Source organism: Dermacentor albipictus, chromosome 1 (assembly GCF_038994185.2).
Source record: "Dermacentor albipictus isolate Rhodes 1998 colony chromosome 1, USDA_Dalb.pri_finalv2, whole genome shotgun sequence".
Lineage (NCBI taxonomy): Eukaryota > Metazoa > Arthropoda > Arachnida > Ixodida > Ixodidae > Dermacentor > Dermacentor albipictus.
In genome coordinates, this window is record NC_091821.1 from 161684356 (window position 1) to 161702094 (window position 17739).

At 45.4% G+C, this 17739-nt stretch overlaps 1 protein-coding gene and 1 long non-coding RNA gene across 2 annotated transcripts in view; one reads left to right on the forward strand and one right to left on the reverse strand.

Annotated features, from left to right (window-relative positions):
* LOC135910448 (uncharacterized) overlaps nucleotides 1–17739 on the forward strand; it is a 98812-nt gene that overhangs the window by 39012 nt on the left and 42061 nt on the right. The window lies entirely within an intron of this gene.
* Nucleotides 11506–17739, reverse strand: part of LOC135910438 (uncharacterized) — a 41740-nt gene continuing 35506 nt past the window's right edge. The window contains exon 3 of the mRNA XM_065442479.1: nucleotides 11506–13063. Coding sequence (XP_065298551.1) covers nucleotides 12778–13063 — 286 coding nt within the window. The 3' untranslated portion in view covers nucleotides 11506–12777. The remainder of the gene's footprint in view (nucleotides 13064–17739) is intronic.

The following is a 17739-nucleotide window of genomic DNA, read 5'->3' on the forward strand; positions in this document are numbered from 1 at the left end:
CTTTTTACCATGCGCAGTCAGCAATTCGTGGAAGGCAAAAGAAAAAAAGGAGAGAGCAAGAGAGATTACACTTAGATCGAACGCAATCTTATAGCCCAAATAACGCGAAGTTTGTTTGATTTCGTGATGCAGCAACACAGGGGCATGGCACGTGCACAGCCTCGTCGTCTGTAGCTGTTAGCTGTCTCTGCGCGATGCTTGTCGAGGGCAGAACGCCAATGAGAGCTGTGTGGGCGCACGGAGAAGTGCCCCGCATATCTGAATACGTTTAGGGCTCCCCTTCTCTCACAGTGGCATATAGTGCCGCACACTCATTCTGGGGAATTGGCCAAGAATGGGCCCATACCCGGTGGCCCGAGTATGGCTCATAGCGGTAACACAGGAAAATCAAAGACGCCGTTCAATACCATGCGCTGTGTCATTATGTGGTCTGTGTGCCTTTAAATACCTATGGACCGACAATTATGCATATCGTGACGTATGTTACCAATGAATACCATGACTTCTGTGTTTTTTGTGCAGACGAGCAGTCACATATTGACGATGTCTAACTGAAATTTCGCGCACATATTATGTACTGCATTAGCTGTTTCGTTCCGAAAATAGAAAAGGTGACGAGAAAACACAATCTGTGGATTACGCGCGAAATAATTCACCCAAAGCGTAGAATCAAGAAGGTAAGAAAAACTTAAAAAATATCATGCGTGAATTCTGATTATTGCTCACGCCTAAATTCTCTCACAACTTTATTAAAAGGCGAAATTCGGGGCGCTAAAGAGCACTTCAGTAGCACCACATTAAAACATTTCATCAAGGACTCCCCCCCATAAATTTTGGCGTAACATTCACTCTCAAAACAGCACGCGCGTAACATCCCCTGTGGAAAATAAAGACACAGCAGATGCTTTTAATAACTACTTTCAGTCGGTGTTTACGCGTGATGTAGATGTTCCAGCATACCCATATCCATTTACCTTTGGTTTTCAACAGAGAAAACTAGCTGGCTCTCCAACTATTTCCGAAACTGGTATATTTTCGATGTTATTAAATATTGACGTAAAAATGCAGCCAGCGGCCCTGATGGAATTCCGAACGAATTCTTAAAACGGTATACAGAACCTATCAGCAAGCACTTGCATCTGATATACTCAATATCAATGCGCGAAAGTAGCCTCCCAGCACGAACGCCGGCGCTTTCCTGTGGGGCTCATCTCGTATGTTGACACAGAGGCCGGACGTGCACAGCGTTGACTGTACCTGCGGCGAAGCCGTCGGTGGGCGTACTTCTATCGCTCCAGCGGTGCTCGCATGCATCGCCGCTGCACTAGCTTTCTGCGAGCTGTAAGCGCTCATAATAACTGCAACTGGTTTGCCGATTCTTCAAGCTTCCTCCCTCGCTGCTACTCCTGAATTCCGGGATTCGCGTAAAGCGTCGCAGGACCGGTCCATCATTTTAATAATAATAATAATAATATATGGGGTTTTACGTGCCAAAACCACTTTCTGATTATGAGGCACGCCGTAGTGGGGGACTCCGGAAAATTTGACCACCAGGGGTTCTTTAACGTGCACCTAAATCTAAGTACACGGGTGTTTTCGCATTTCGCCCCCATCGAAATGCGGCCGCCGTGGCCGGGATTCGATCCCGCGACCTCGTGCTCAGCAGCCTAACACCATAGCCACTGAGCAACCACGGCGGGTGGTCCATCATTTTGCTACACGAGGACTGGTTTGCTAGTTTCTGGACTGAGCGACAATCGCCTACTCACCTGGAAACTCTGGCAGAGGGGCACCTATATAAGTGGGCCGGACCCCCACGATTCCTTGCAGTTGGCAGCGATACCCTGGGCCAACGCTGACACCTCATTTTTTAACAGGTAGAGTCTTGGGACTCTATTACCTTTTTTTTGTTGGTTGTATGACCGCCGACTGCAATTTTGGTTGTTGATTGCAGTTTTGTAGCTACCTCGTCAATTCAGCATGTCTGGTGATGATGGAAATTGCATTGTGTGTCACAAACAGCTGCCCACTGACGGAAAGTTAATGCAGTGTTCAAGCTGTAACCTTTCCTATCATTTAGGCCAATCTTGCTCTGGTATTGCCCAAAATACGTTCACCACAATGGGGTTGTTTAAAAGAGAAGCTTGGGTTTGCAATACCTCTAGAAATATAAAGAGCCGGGCTGATTCCACTACACAGTCTGATATTTCTCATGTGGTGGAAAACGCGATCCCGAATGAGTCACTGGCGGCTCAGTTCAAGGACATAAAAGAGTCTTCTCTGCTTACCATTCCTGACTCAAAAAGTGGACACACTTCTAGGCCTCAAAGAAGATTTTTCCAAATTAACTCAGTCCGTTGACCATCTGGAGGAAACGGTGATATTTATGTCGAGAGAAAATAATGCAGAGAAAGGCAGGGAGGTTAACCAGAGGTAGTTCCGGTTGGCTACCCTGCGAAAGTACGACTCGGTAATCACCCAGACCCGCCGTGGTTGTTTAGTGGCTATGGTGTTGGGCTGCTAAGCACGAGGTCACGGGATCGAATCCTAGGCACGGCGGCCGCATTTAGATGGGGGCGAAATGCGAAAATACCTGTGTACTTAGATTTAGGTGCACGTTAACAAACCCTCGGTGGTCCAAATTTCCGGAGTCCCCCACTAGGGCGTGCCTCATAATCAGAAAGTGGTTTCGACATGTAAAACCTCATAATTTAATAATAATAAAATAAAATTTTAATTTTAATTGTCACCCAGCTAAACGAATTCAAGACTCAAGATGCAAAATACGAATCTGAGATTACCGCTATCTTCTACAGTGCAAATGCAAGCAGAGCAGCTTCAGCGTCGGCACGATGTTCAAAATGACAATGAGCAGTATATCCGCAATGCTAATCTGGAAATTCACGGTCTTCTTCAAGATCACAAAGATTTGAAGCAGACATTGGAGCGGCTCGTTGATAAACGGGGATTGGCGGATTTCATTCTATCAGATGTGGTGGCCGTTCATCGCTTACAAGGAAAATGCGACACGATTTTCACAGTTTTGGTGCGCTTCACGTCTGTTACGGCTAAGGAAAGATGGTTCCAGGTTCGTGGAAAGTTTCGAGAGCTCTAAATGAGCTGCCAAAACTATTTTTCAATGAAATCTAACCAAGCAAAATCGAGAATTGTTTTGGCGAGTAAGGACAGCAGCCAAAGAAAAGGGATACCAGTTCACTTGGGTCAAAGCCGGCAAAATGTTCGCAAAGAAAGATGAATCCTCAGCTCTGATTCGAATTAACATGCTAGCTGACGCTGAAAAGATTATATAACATAAGGGCAAGCACCTGCCAAGAGTTTCTTGAATTTCAGTCCTTCTGTGATAGCTGCGGTCACAAGTTGAAAGCCGACTTCGTAATTATTGATCTTAACACTAGAAGCTTACGGAAATACTGGGACGAATGTCAAATGATTGTCACTTCAACACTTAGTTTTGTGGATTTGTTTGTTAATACAGATATTAACGTCGCAGATACAGGCCTGGATACGTTTGTCCTGCACGGTTATCAAGCGCACTTTGTGACATGATCACATCGGTGAGGAGGAGGGATTGCTATTTTCGTCAAAAACGTGTATGACGTGTCACACATTGATCTTTCATTCACTTTTGCGGAATGTCTTGCTATCAAAGTGGCTCAGTGGCGGTTACTTCTATCTGTATTCGCATTTTATCGTCCCTCATCAAATAGTGTCAGTCGCTTCTTAACAGAATTGGAAGCCTTCTTACAACGATCCAACCCGGTGGATAAAATATGCCTAGCTGGAGACTTCAACATAAACGCTCTTTGTCACACAAAGGGTGCGGTAGCGGACTACTTATACCTTTTAGCTTCCCGCGGCATTGAAAATACTATAAACATTTTAACAGAGAAGACCTGGTAAATGGACATGTAGTCAGTTCATGCATAGATCATATTTTGGTTCGTACTTCAAATTATTCTTTAGATTCATGTGTCATAAAACAACGTTTGGCACATCATTATTTTATGGCTTGCCACTTTGTGTCGTCAACCCCAATAGCAACACGCGCTTGCGCAGAGGACTCGCCTAGCAAAGTTCCCAAGATTTGTATAATCGACCAGCGTAAGCTGGATGACATAATCAGGGCATTTAATTGGTCTACATTAATGAACTCAAAGTGCAAAATGTCTAGAATGCTTTTGTGAACAGATACAAATATTTGAAAACTATTTGAAATATTTGAAATCATAACTGGATAAATGCTAACGTAATTCGTGCTATAGTGGAAGGAGATGCATTGTGGAAACGTTCGAAACGTTCCCCCCAAAATGTAAAACTTCACGCAGAGTACACAGCAGCTAGAAACAGGGTAGTCGCCCTTATTATATCGACAAAACGGCAGTATTTTTTACATCAATTTAATCTAGCCTTGGTCTTTAATAAATCACCTTCGAGGTAAAGCAGACTTGAGATTTGCCATTCATTCCTTTTCGAACGACCCTGCAACAACGCCTAATATATTTAACCGTCATTTTGCTCATTCCTCTGACGGAGCAGATCAAGGGCATGCGCTGGACTGCAGGCTCCAAAAATCTGTATCGGCCTCCGCCTTCCTGCCGAAGTTGTCGGAACTTGACTTCCGTAGGAACATTTTCAGCTTCAGACAGAACAAACCACCCGGTCTTGCTGGCCTTTCAGCGCGCATGCTCTAATGAAACTTTGAAACGCTGTCAGGCATTCTTATTTTGATGCTTAACGGGTTTCTGGGCGATTCTTCTATCACTGAAAGACTAAAAATTGCTGCTTTAGTCAAGCCACTTCACAAAGGAGGAAAAAGGGTGAGATTGAAAACTATAGACCTATATCTATTTTGCCTATACTGCCCAAATGTTAGGAAACTTTCTCTTGGAAATAATGCTTTCCTTCATTAACAAGTTCTCGATTTTGTCCCCTCATCAGTTTGGTTTTGTCCTTAGTTTTAGAATCCTTTTCTGATGAATTTTCTGATGAATGCAGGGGTTTCAGGCGCAATCAAGGACTCCTGCAGCAATTAATTTATCCCAAAGGCGCACCACCAGACATAATTATGCTTCAAGAAACTAATTGCACACCCATGCTGCTAGGGTACAAGTGCCAAGAGAGCGGACGAACCGCAACCCTCGTTAGCAACAAAATTGTAGCCATAGCCCATGACGAAATTGAGGGTACACAGATTGAACATGTAATAACAGAGGTTATACCTAAGAAGAAAAGGAAAGCCAGGAGCACCTTCATAGCAAACCTATAGAGCCCCCCAAGGCAGAAGAAAGCAGATTTCATTAAGCTCTTCGCCGGGGCGAGCAAGCTGGCCGGGCAGAAAACCCTGATTATAGCGGGAGATTTTAACGCTAAGAGTCCGAGCTGGGGCTACCCCAAAGATGAAAAGAAGGGGAGAAATATCTGTGTAGCTGCAGAGAGCATCAGATGCGAGCTCCTTACGGATGACAATCAACCAACTAGACAGGGCAACAGCGTTAGCCCAGACTCGTGTCCCGACCTAACATTCGTCAAAGGAGCAAAGCAAGTGGAATGGGAGAACCTGCTAGAAAACCTTGGCAGTGATCATTACATTATAAGAATAAGCACCGTAGCAGAAAATGTCAAGAGGAAGATCGGCACAGCTCACCTCACGGATTGGGACGCCTTTAGACACCACTGCCGGCAGCTGGAGGGCAACATCACCTCGATAGGGGAGTGGTGCCAACAACTTAAACAAATACAGGGATTGTATACCAAGGAGGTAGATCGAACCGAAGAAACACCAGAGGTAGACAAGCGGCTACTCCAGCTATGGGAGGCAAGACGCGGTCTCACCAGAAGAAGGTGGAAAAAGCAGGAATTTAATAAGAAGTTACAGGAGAAAATAGCTGCGGTAATACTCCAAGCAGAAGAGCACGCAACACACCTACCCAGGCGAGGGTGGCAACAGTTCAGCACCTCGCTGAATGGGACACTTAGCACGGCTAAAACATGGCGTATTCTTAAGGCTCTAATGGACCCTACCAAGACTAAAGCAGAAAGCGGCAAAGCATTTAAAAGGCTTGTGCACCAATATCAGGGAACAGACGAGTAGCTCCTCGATGAAGTCAGAACCAAATGCTACGGCACTGACGAGCCCAAGGGATATGAAGGAGATTATCTCGGAGAAGAAAACTCAGATATGGACAAGCCTATCACCAGAGAGGAAGTCACCGCGGCAATGAGAGCCATCACAAAATGCACAGCGGCAGGAGCAGATCGAATTAGAAACTCTCTCATAAGGAACCTAAGCGATGAGGCAGTAGACCAGCTGACGGCCTACCTCAACAAGCTTCGGGAAGAAGGAAAGATACCAGCCGAGTGAAAGCATGCTGTGGTAGTCATGATTCCCAAACCAGGCAAGAAGCTGCAGATCGAGAATCTCAGACCAATCTCCCCTCACTTCTTGCCTGGGAAAACTATACGAGAGGATCGTCACGAAACGCATCCAGCAACACATAGAAAACAAGAGGCTCTACCCAGACACCGTGTTCGGCTTCAGGGCGAACCTCTCGACGCAGGACGTGCTTCTGCAACTTAAAGAAGAGGTCCTGGAGACAATGCCCAAGAATGGCGAAAACATAGTCATGGCACTTGATGTAAAAGGTGCTTTTGACAACGTCAGCCACGCCGCTATAATGGAGGGGCTAAATAACACCAACTGCGGGAGAAGAATCAATGGCTATGTCAAAGACTTCCTGACCAACAGAACGGCCACAGTGGGACTAGGGGAGTTGAGGCGTCTGATGTCTTCACCACCCCAAGCAAAGGCACACCCCAAGGCTCGGTCCTCTCGCCCATACTCTTTAATGTGGCGATGATCGGCCTAGCAGAAAGACTCAGAAGAATCCAGGGCATCCAGCACGCGATGTACGCAGACGACATCGCGGTCTGGGTGAACCATGGATCCATGGGAGAGAAACAGGAGAAGCTACAATAAGTAGCAAGCTGCATAGAAAGATACGTGAAGGAAAGAGCACTAGCCTGCTCTACAGATAAGTCTGAGCTACTGAGGGTAGGAAGGCACCCCACTGATGCACCACTCGAGGTGAAACTGGAGGGGCAAAACAACCCGGAGAGGAACATGATAAGAGTCCTGGGAATGAGGCTACAAGCAAGCAGGAAATGCAGCCACACGCTCAGCCTGCTCATCAAGTCGGCTGAACAGGTAGGCAGAATGATAACCAGTCAACCACCGAAGGCATGGGATGAAAGAAGACGACACGCTAAAACTCGTCAGAAGCCTCATAGTCAGCAGGGTAATCTACTCGCTGCCATACCACCCCATGAGCAAGAGTGAAACGGAACAAGCAGAGATAATCCTGCGGAAGGCTTACAAGATGGCACTCCACCTGCCAAGAAACACACCGAATGACAAGCTGCTACAGCTAGGGATTAGCAACACCTTCGCCGAACTGGCAGAAGCACAGCTTGGAGCACATTTACACCGACTCAGAGCTACGGGAAGAGCTACGGGAAGAGCTACGGGAAGAGCGCTCCTGACAAGGTGAGGTCGCGACCCAAGGAGGCATCTCGATCGATCCGCCGGTATACCCGACGAGATCCGTAAGACTCTACAGGTCAATCCCATTCCGAAAAACATGGATCCAAATCTCCACGCGGCCAGAAGGCAGGCGCGGGCAGATTATGTGGAAAGGCATTCAGCCAAACTAGAAAACACGGTTTTCACGGATGCAACTCTGTATCCATGGAATAGACATACAAATTACATTAAGGCAGCTTCGGTAGTGGTTGACAACGCAGGCAAGCTAATCACCTGCGAAACTACACGTAGCACCAGGATAGTAGAAGCGGAGGAGGTCGCTGTTGCGCTGGCGGCGAGTGAAAGCTATCGAAAAGACAAATCATTTTAACGGATTCAAAAGAGACATGCAGGAACTACACAAAGGGTGGAATCTGCAGGGCTGCCTTAGCTATCCTCCGCACGGCAGAACACCTCAGACACACCGCAACCCACAAACTAATCTGGATTCCGGCACACATGGGGATAGAAGGAAATGAAACGGCAGACAGCTTGGCTCGTGAGATCACGTACCGAGTCGAGTGGCCACACGCCCTGGAACAGCACTTCACGGTGGAGATCGGCTGTTCAGAGTTACTGAACTACCATAGAGGCAAGAGAATTAGATACTCCCCGCCACACAAAGCTTTAACACAGCAAGAAGCAGCTAGTTGACGGAGGTTGCAAACCGGAACCTTCTCCAACTTACATATACTAAGCGAGATGTATCCTACACAATTTAGGAACACATGTCCGTGGTGTGGGGCAACCCCCACGCTTTACCATATAACCTGGGAGTGTAAACGTAACTACACATTCCACCAACACAATACCCCGAGTGCGGAGCAGTGGGAGAGCCGGCTCACCAGCTGCGAGCTCGCCGCCCAAAAGGCAGTGGTACAGCACGCAAGCGAAGCAGCGTGGCTCAGTGGAGCCCTAGACTAGGGGCCCAACCCTGCTAAGCAGGTCAAGCGTCTGCAGCGATGAAGACGAAGACCGAACGCTAAACCCTTAATGGACCAAATAAAGTTTTCTCTCTCTCTCTCTCTCTCCGCGTTCGACTAAAATTTCTTAAGCATTGCATTATTCCTAGATGTCAGTAAAGCCATTGAGACCACGACATTCTGTTGAACAAATTAAATTTATTGGGCTTCCGGGGACGATTTCATGACATCCTGAAAAGTTATCTGTCGAACAGGTCGCAAACAATAATATTACGCAATCACTCTAGCTCTATTTTGCTTATTAAAGCTGGAGTACGTCCCTCAAAGGTCTATCATAACCCCGCTACTGTTTAATATTTTCATGAATGACCTTGCGTCCACTGTTTAAAAATGCACACTTTTTCAATATGCCGATGACACCGTTCTACTAGCAAAGCATTTATGCTACAAATCGGCATCCAATATACTACAAAAGATTTCTATAACGTAATTGATTGGTTTTCTATAAACTTCTTCGTAATCAATAATGCAAAAGCAAAGCTGATTTGTTTCAGAAATCCCTTGAAGATGATGTCGATAGATGAACATATCTATTTGCACAATAAGATTTGTTCGCCATGTAGTTGTACTTCAGTGGAATATGTGCAGTCAATAAACTACATGGGTGTATTTTTCTACTCAAACCTGTCGTGGGAAACGCATTTAGCGTATTTATGTAGTAAACTCCGAAGTGTTGCCTGAGTACTTTATGACTGTAAAAGTATAGTTCCTTTTTAGGTAAAAAAAAAAACAATTGTGCATGCTCTTGCGTACGGAATATTAAGGTATGGCATCACAATTTTCGCCTTCTGTTCTGCGCGTTGGGAGAGCCGGGTGGACGCTCTTTAAAAAAAAAAAAAAAAAAAACATGTTCCAAAGTGTAGCGTATAACTCGCGCTCTACTTTCATCTCGAAACATATTTACCCCTGTAGGTTTTCCTTCGTTCCGCTCGTTGTTTGTTCAAACAGTGGTGCTACGCCATTTCTGGGACTCGGATTTCAAACTTCAGCATAAACCTGCACGCATGCTCCATTCGGGCTTGCGTTTCACTGTGCCTTGTTCCGCAACGAGATACGGTGAGGCCCGGCGATGTGTGTAAGTTCCTAATCTGTTTAACAATCTACCAGAGGACATTTTCACAGCAATTTCGAAAATATCACTGGAAAAGATCATCCGCGCTTCGTAGGTTAAACATGTTCCATATTCACATTAGGTTTGCCTTTTTACCTCATGTAACATTTATGCGGAAATTGCTTGAAAGATTTGAATTCTTGCATTTTGTTTGTCTGTTTTGTTTTGTTTTGTTAGTTTTATGTAAGCTTGAACTCTATGTACTGCTGTAATAAATTTGCGCAGCAAAATATAATGTCGCGCGCTTAACGCAACAGCGTTTTTTTTCTTTGATATGTGATTGTTTTCCTATTTTAATGTATTGCCTTGCCAAATCTGCAGGGCCATGTCCCACAAGCCCTTGTAGGCTTAGATAGGCGTGATGATAACTCTCTATATTTGTTATGGCAATAAAGATGTTATTATTATTATATTATTATTATTATTATTATTATTATTATTATTATTATTATTATTATTAAGTAAACAGCGCGCCTTTTAGCTTCTAGATTATTGTGGCCCTCTAACTAATGTGTAGGCGACATATAACACCCATTCAGAGTGCTTGGATATCTTCATGCTTAATTTTACTACTTTACTGAAAAGAGTTGCAGAGGGTTTCAATAACTGAACAAAAACTCTCATATCTGTTGTGTGTTGCGTCATTCTGTAATCCTTTTTTCTGTTTCTCTACTTTTGCTTTGTATTCTCTTCATGCATACATTTTATGCTCTGTTAAAATCTGTATTCGCTAAATTATTTTTTATGTGTGCGCGCGTGTGTATGTTTTTAAGTGTGTGTGTGTGTGAGCTTGCATTGTTCTTCCTGTGCATTGTTTTGTCGAGAGCGCCAGCACCAAGTCCCTCGATGTTGTTCTTGGGTGCTTTAATAAATTCCTTTGATTGATTGATCATTATCGTTATTTTCTTGCGTAATAAAACAAGTACATAACAGACGATACGTGAAGTTTACGAGACGTCATTCCGAGCAGAAAGTGATGTCAGAGTCATTACTTGTTTTGGTGCTGACATTTATGTCCGTACTCGCGAGTACCCAAGTAAATAACGTCGTGACAAACTGCGTGTTCACCTGCGTGCGTGCAACGCATGCAAACCGCATGCGTGCAACGAGACATACGTATTCGCATGCGCTCATCGGACACACCTTCAGCACCGATTGTTTCGAACACTGCCCTTTTCCCAATTACTCTGAGAGGATGGCACAGCTTTCTTCCGTATACTACCGAATGCGCACCGCTGACGCTGTTTTCTGCGATTGAAAGCGAATTACTTAACCCGTGAGATCGTGTTTGTCTTCTACCAGTCACTCATTTATAGAATTGCATTTGTACGGTCTTTCTGATATTTTAACCCTCTCTAATATAGGTGCTGTAGTACGCCGTTCTGTTTCTCTAGAGTTCTACGATTCAGAATACAGTGTTAATCATGCTGAAGCTCTTTCTGTATTTTTTTTTCATTTTCTCGTTGGTGGCATAATTTTATACCCACTCAGAATGTCATTTGTCATACTACCAGTTTGCTTTTATTATTTTAAATTGTTTTCACATTGGCCATAGCTTAAATTACTTAAATGCGCTTGCTATTTCATCACACTTGTCATTAATTGTATTGTTCTTCTTTAGTTTAATTGGTACTTTTAGTAATAATTGTCCTCTATATGTGCCCACCTGCTATGACACCTTGGGGATTGGCAGCATATTCAAATGAATAAATGCGCATGTCCACTGTGGCTCGTACACCGCAGAGGCGGCAAGAAAAGCTCGCCCGACGTTGTTTTCTGTCACATGTAACATGCGCAAAAGGACTAATGGAGACAACAGTCAGAGCGGCGCTTTATTAAAAAGAAAAAAAAACAACGACTCAACTTCCACTAATTATTGCGCTACGGAAACATTGAAATCGGGGGCTGCATTATAATACTGCGGAAACGCCGGCACAAAGCCTGCCTGTATACGTGTACACTGCGATTTCCTATGCTTCTCTGATTTCGCCGGAGATTATAGTGTTCCGCTTTGGTATATGCTTTTCAAACTTAAGTAACGATTGCATTGTGTGGCGTATACTTAACACCACCCTTCTTAAGCCCGTGCATACGCTAGTCTACGGCCCAGATTCGTCACAACGCAGACTGGTCGGGAACGAAGCGATAGCTCATATTTAGGGTGAACTGATGCGCGAACGTGCTCCTCGCATGGACGACGGAACTTGAAAAGCCTAGTCTTACGACGCTGCTTTTATCAGTAAGCTCACAGACACGCTGCTAGGTTTAGCGGATGACCAAAGGGGCATGTTCTGCAAAAGGAGAAATTAAACCAGCCCCATACACCCGATGGAGCTTCTTTCCAGACGGCGATGAGCGACAAATGCAACAACTTCGTAAACTTACGGTGGCAATCGTCTTGCGCCACTTTCTCGGAGGGCCTTACTGCCAATTACGCGCAGAAGTCGGGCTACCTCAAGCGAAAGAAACTGGCGCAAGCACTTGCTGTCGGGATTTCATGGTATCCGTGCTTGCTTTCTGCAGCGCGTCGAGACGTTCGAGTTTTAGAGGGCACATTTTTTTCTGAGGCCTCGTATTCCGGTCTAGACTTCCTTCAATCGGCTCTTGCCGTTGTGTTGGTAAGTGCTTTGGAATTCGCTTGCCCGTTCTTTGTACTCCTGCTCTTTGTAGAAATTTCTAGGAGTCGCGTCTGTACAGGACGCGGCACGGAGCTTTGGTTCTTTGGTGAGTAATCCCAATTCGTGTAACCACTGCCTAGACTTCGTAAGGGTCTACGTGCCATGCCACGGCTCTCCGCGTGGTCCTATTTAGGCAAGATGACAGAACTTTCGCGGAACGCAAGATTTCGAGACCATCAATTCAAACGTTGACCGTAGTAAGCAATCTCAGGAGCGCTGAGGCTATTCCATAGCAAGTGGTGTGCGCTACCACCTTGCGACTTCGTGGTAAGCGCTAATTCACACGAGCGCGCATCTTGGTCTCGCATCGCCTTCGTTTTTCCTTTTCGCTCCTTCCCCGGTGTAGGGACAGCCTCCCTGCCTTTATTCCCTTCCCTTCGGCCACAATGAGCGAGAGATTGTCGATCACCAGTAGGGCGGCACTGGGGGCAGCCTCGGTGCAGGCGCAAAGCGAGCAGGCGGAGCGCCGCCCCGCTGGTGCCCCGACGGTCGCCTCTCGGCCATCGGCGGCTCGCGGTATGCGGCCAGCGGTGGTGGCACGGCGAAGTTCTGGGGAGAGAAGGCGCGGTAGCTGTCGGCGGCAAGCTCCTGCTTCTCTTTGAGCGCCTGGCACTCGAACACATCCTTGCAGCTGTATCCGAAGCCTCGGCCGTAGCGGTCTGTGGTGAAGCCGAATCTGTACGGATCCATCCTGCAGTCACACAGAGGGAGAGAGTTGCGCCAACAGTGTAAGGACAGCGCACGACTGGGATTGCTGGTGGTCATTGCAGATATTACAACGCGGAGCGACGGAGTCAAATTGCAAAGGACGCGCGGTGCTTGCGTGTTCTTGTAAACTTATGGGCTTCGTATTCTTATTTTTTAATGTAATGTCAACACAGGCCATGCGTATGCGTCCTCCCATAGCCGATGCTGAGAGTGGTCATCACGTTCTGCGACAGCCGTGTTCAGTGCTTTTGGACTCAAACTATTATGCCCTTGTAGCAGATATTTCAGCTGGTAACGCTAAAACGCTATTCCTATATTTACGATTGTTGGGTATATAATGAGGGCTCTTAGCTGTATTATTGGTTTTGTTCTTGCGATCTAAGAGACTTATGGACCCGGGCCCCTCCTTCTCGCTTTTCACACGATTTGCCGATCACATGCTATGCTCACCTTGTGCGGTCAATCGTTACGTTCTTTATTTAATGAGCTTTTGTCAGGACGGCGATAAACAGAGCTGTATTGCGTGAGTTATGAAATATATGCAGCATCAGACAGATGGAAGCTCAGTCCTATCCTTTTGTATCAATTGAGGCAAATTTACCTAAGTGCTCTTTTGAGGGTTTGGGTACGGCTAGTGAGCTCTGCTGTATTTAACTATGTTGAAATATTTATTTACATTCGTGGAAAATTGTCCTTCTCATATATTTTTCTCGAAATTTGGTTAAATTTGGTTAAATTTCTTTACGATCAAGGGGAGCTTCTGTATTGTTATGTTAATTCATAGCCGAAAATTTTCAACGCCTCTGCGTACGCAACCAGAGCTGTTTCCAAGCAGCCTTGTCGTCTTTCTGTGGAACATTCTCCGTTCCAATGTTCCAGAGAACAAGGGAGGCAGTTTACGGAGTCAAGGACCTTGCATAGCTGGGAGTGATGCAGAGGGTTCGTTTCTGGGGTCGCTGACGAATATTATTAACACTCGCGCCGTCGCTCCGAAACTGTTGACAAGGCGTCGTGTGCTTGTAATGCACTTGCTGTCACTTCATATTGCCTTTCTGTGACAGACCCCTGCTTTACTGTCACTATGAATGAATGAAATTAATTGCGTAATAGTGAATGCATATTTGAAAGAAGTAGTAATGGACATAAACAGTTTTCATACTAAAGCGCTGAAAACGAAGACGAAGGAACACATACGACTGGACTGGCGCTACTTCCAACGAACGTTTTATTTCAAACGGTCGTGTATTTATGCTCTGCGAATCAGGTACGTCATGCACTCATCATCATACACACAAAGATTGATATGACTCACATCATACACGCGATTGTATGGTCGATCAGTTCAAGTGTCTAGATATCTCGAAAGAAACGTCACTTATTTTTCTTGCAAAACCAAAGATGGACAGCTGACGCACTTGTCACCTGCTTTCCTTATGTATCGCCTGCTTTCTTCATATGTGTTCCTTCGTCTTCGTCTTTAGCGCTTTATTATGAAAACTGTCAAGATGAACTAACTCGCCTGAATCAAGGTATTGTTGTAATGGACATAGGAACGAAGATGTATTACCTCTGGCACCTGCAGTGTGATGCCAGAACTTTCTCAGCTTCCACATGTCTCCCCCAAAATAGATCAAGGTCTCAAGGTCTATGAGCTTCCAACAGAGAAACAGGTGGGGGTCTGCGTCGGCGTGACACAGTTTTAAATAACAGACAGGCAAACAAACAACAAATTCGAAAAAAATACAACTATCTTGTTGATGAATTTAATGATTCTCTCGGAATAACTGGCCTCGCACGGCACTTATCGCTTTCGATGAGGGGATGAGGACTGGCATCGTCAAGGGTCGCTTGCATGCGTCGCGTAGATGGCGTCAAATTTCAGGCAGACAGAAGACGTCACACGTGGAGGAACAGCCGCGTGCAAGTACTCATTAGCGAGCGAGAGAGAAAGAGAGAGAGAGAGAGAGATTACCTTTATAATGAATAACAACGGCTCCCGTGTTACCGCACGTGCCCTAGCTCCGGCGCTTGCTGCCCACTTGCCAAAAATCGGCCGCCAGGTGATTTTCGTGCCTGCTGTGATGGTGGTGATGATCGCAACGGTTACAGCGACGATAACGGATCGCGGAGCGCCATGAGGTCCAAATTGCGCGTCGTTTACAACACGCTGCCCCCCACGCGAAATGCGCCGGCCAAGCCCGCAGGAGAACAGCCACGCCGCGAGCATGCCGCAAGCAGGTTAAACAAACGGCCGCTCGTGAATAGAAGGAATGGCCTCTCTCTCTCTTTCTGTCTCTCTTTCTTTTTTCTTGTTTTCTTTTTTACTTTGTGGGACGTACAGTACAGGCACGAATCGCTATTCTTAGGCTTGTAAAACAGTCATGTTCTCGTTTAGTAAACCGCGTAGTGTGATGCGGCTTCCCAAATCACAGACGTCTCACATAATATCGAGCCTCTCGCATCACATTCAAATTTAGGATCTCGTTCGTCTGCGCGCTGAAACGAGATAGCATTCTCAGATCATAAGTGATCCAGACACAATTGTACGCAGTAAATCCATCGACACAGCAAAACAAAATAGAGCTGTTTATTATGTGATAGTATGTGCTGGTTATTCGTTTTCTGCGTCGACTGACAGCTCGTGGTGCTATAAGTACTTCTGAAACAAGATAGCTCATACGATGGCGAGCGTGAAAAGGTTAAATGTATCGATATTACAAGCATACTATTTGATTGTTTACGTCTTCATACTATACCTTCGGTAGCAGACGACAGTATAGTGGGACGCCGCGTGTTATTTACACTACCTTGGCGTGCACAGAAATTTCTGCGCACGAAAGATTTCCTTCTTTTGAAACGACTGCATTGAAACGTCCTTATTTATTATTGTTTTAGTTTTCTTTATTAGTTCTTATTGTTCGAACATTAGTAAATCATTGTGGCTCCGCGCATCAGCGAGCAGCTTAGCAATGCACCTCACAGAGGATCTACGTAAAAATAAAAAAAAAGTTATTGCGAATGTCTCGTTTACATATACAGTATAAAAAACGCAAGTCAGCAGCCATTGACATCGAAGAAAGACAAAATACTCTTGGACGCATTAGTGTACCATGTGGTTTGTTCTTTAGATTGCACTACCTCTGACCGACCCATATTTTGTGGACTGCACTATGTACGGGATTGGCCCATATTTTTCGCTGAATAAAGCCAAACTTTCAGTTCCGGTTTTAGGTGCGTGCCGTTTGCACGAGCACATATGGGTTTAATTTCGACTTTGTTGCGCTAATTAGGCATTATTAGTGTTCCATACATAGCTCTGCGCGAACTTGGTGCATTTTTTTTATTCATAGCTGCATTTTGGCGCATTTTTCATTGTCGTGCGTTAACCAGAAGACCTCAAATCGCCTTATTTTCGCGAAAGTGGTTCGAAAGTGGCATCCAGGTACCAATATCCCACAAAGCCCAAATTGGTCTAATTTCACTAAAGAAGACATTGTCTTTAAAATTGTTATACTATTGCACGTCTGCACAAAGACGCATACTATCAGATTGGAAATGGCAAAGTGATACTGAAAGCATGCAGTGGTCAAAATGAACTAACGGGCGTGCCATGAATCAATTGAGAATGAAAGGGCAGGTGAATACGCATATATACTGCCATTCGTCGTGAGTTTACTTTTTGCTCAAGCCCGCTTTACCAAACTGTCGCTGTTGTCGGGTTATCACTCAAGGTGGAATACTATGCTCCACCCTGTTCAATCTTACGCTCATTGGTCTCGTTGAACATCTGGCAGCAGCGATAAAGATATTAATATACGCAGATGACGTGTGTGTATGGCCTTCGGGTGTGACACGTCCTCAGATACGTGCAAGGCTTGAAAAAGCTGCTACTCTGACAGAGGTGTACCTCTGCATCTAAGGTTTCGAAATATTCACTCGGCAACCGATGACATTCTACGCCGTCTCTATAAACGTTCAGATCATCTCTGATGTAAAGACTCATACATTTCTCTACATAATCATTGATAGAGATCTCCCATAGAGAGAGAGAAAAGAATACTTAGAAAAGCAGGGAGGTTAACCAGAGGCAGTTCCAGTTGGCTACCCTGCACGGGGGGAAGGATTAAGGGGAATAAAAAGTGAGAGAGTGGAAGGGAGAGACAGAGAGAAAGAGAGACGAGCCTGAACAAACCACGTACACTGTAGAGCGGTAGGGGGTCCATGGAGCCCACACGTGACCTAGTTGAAACTGCGCCTGACAGCAATTTTTGAGCTTTTCAAGTTCCTGGGCAAAAATATTTAGGAACTGTCGGAGCATGTAATATCAATGTTGGAATTGTACGAGGCACTTTTTATAATCGTTCTGAATTGCAATCTTCCAGTACTAACAAACACTTACAGGGCAAATATTCGTGCTCTACAGGCTATTCAAGCTCGGGCTCTCAGAGTTTGCCTTGTTTTGCCGAATTTCGCGTAAACAGCGGCGATCATTGTAATCGCCCGGGACCAGCCACCACAAACACGCATTGCTTTGGAGGTTCTGTGGAGACCGCAGGTTAAGCACTTTGCCCGAGATCGCTCCCACTTACTTGCATGACTGCAGTAAGAAAGGCCGCAGGCGTCATTTTGTGGTAGTATTTCTGTTTATTACACCTATCT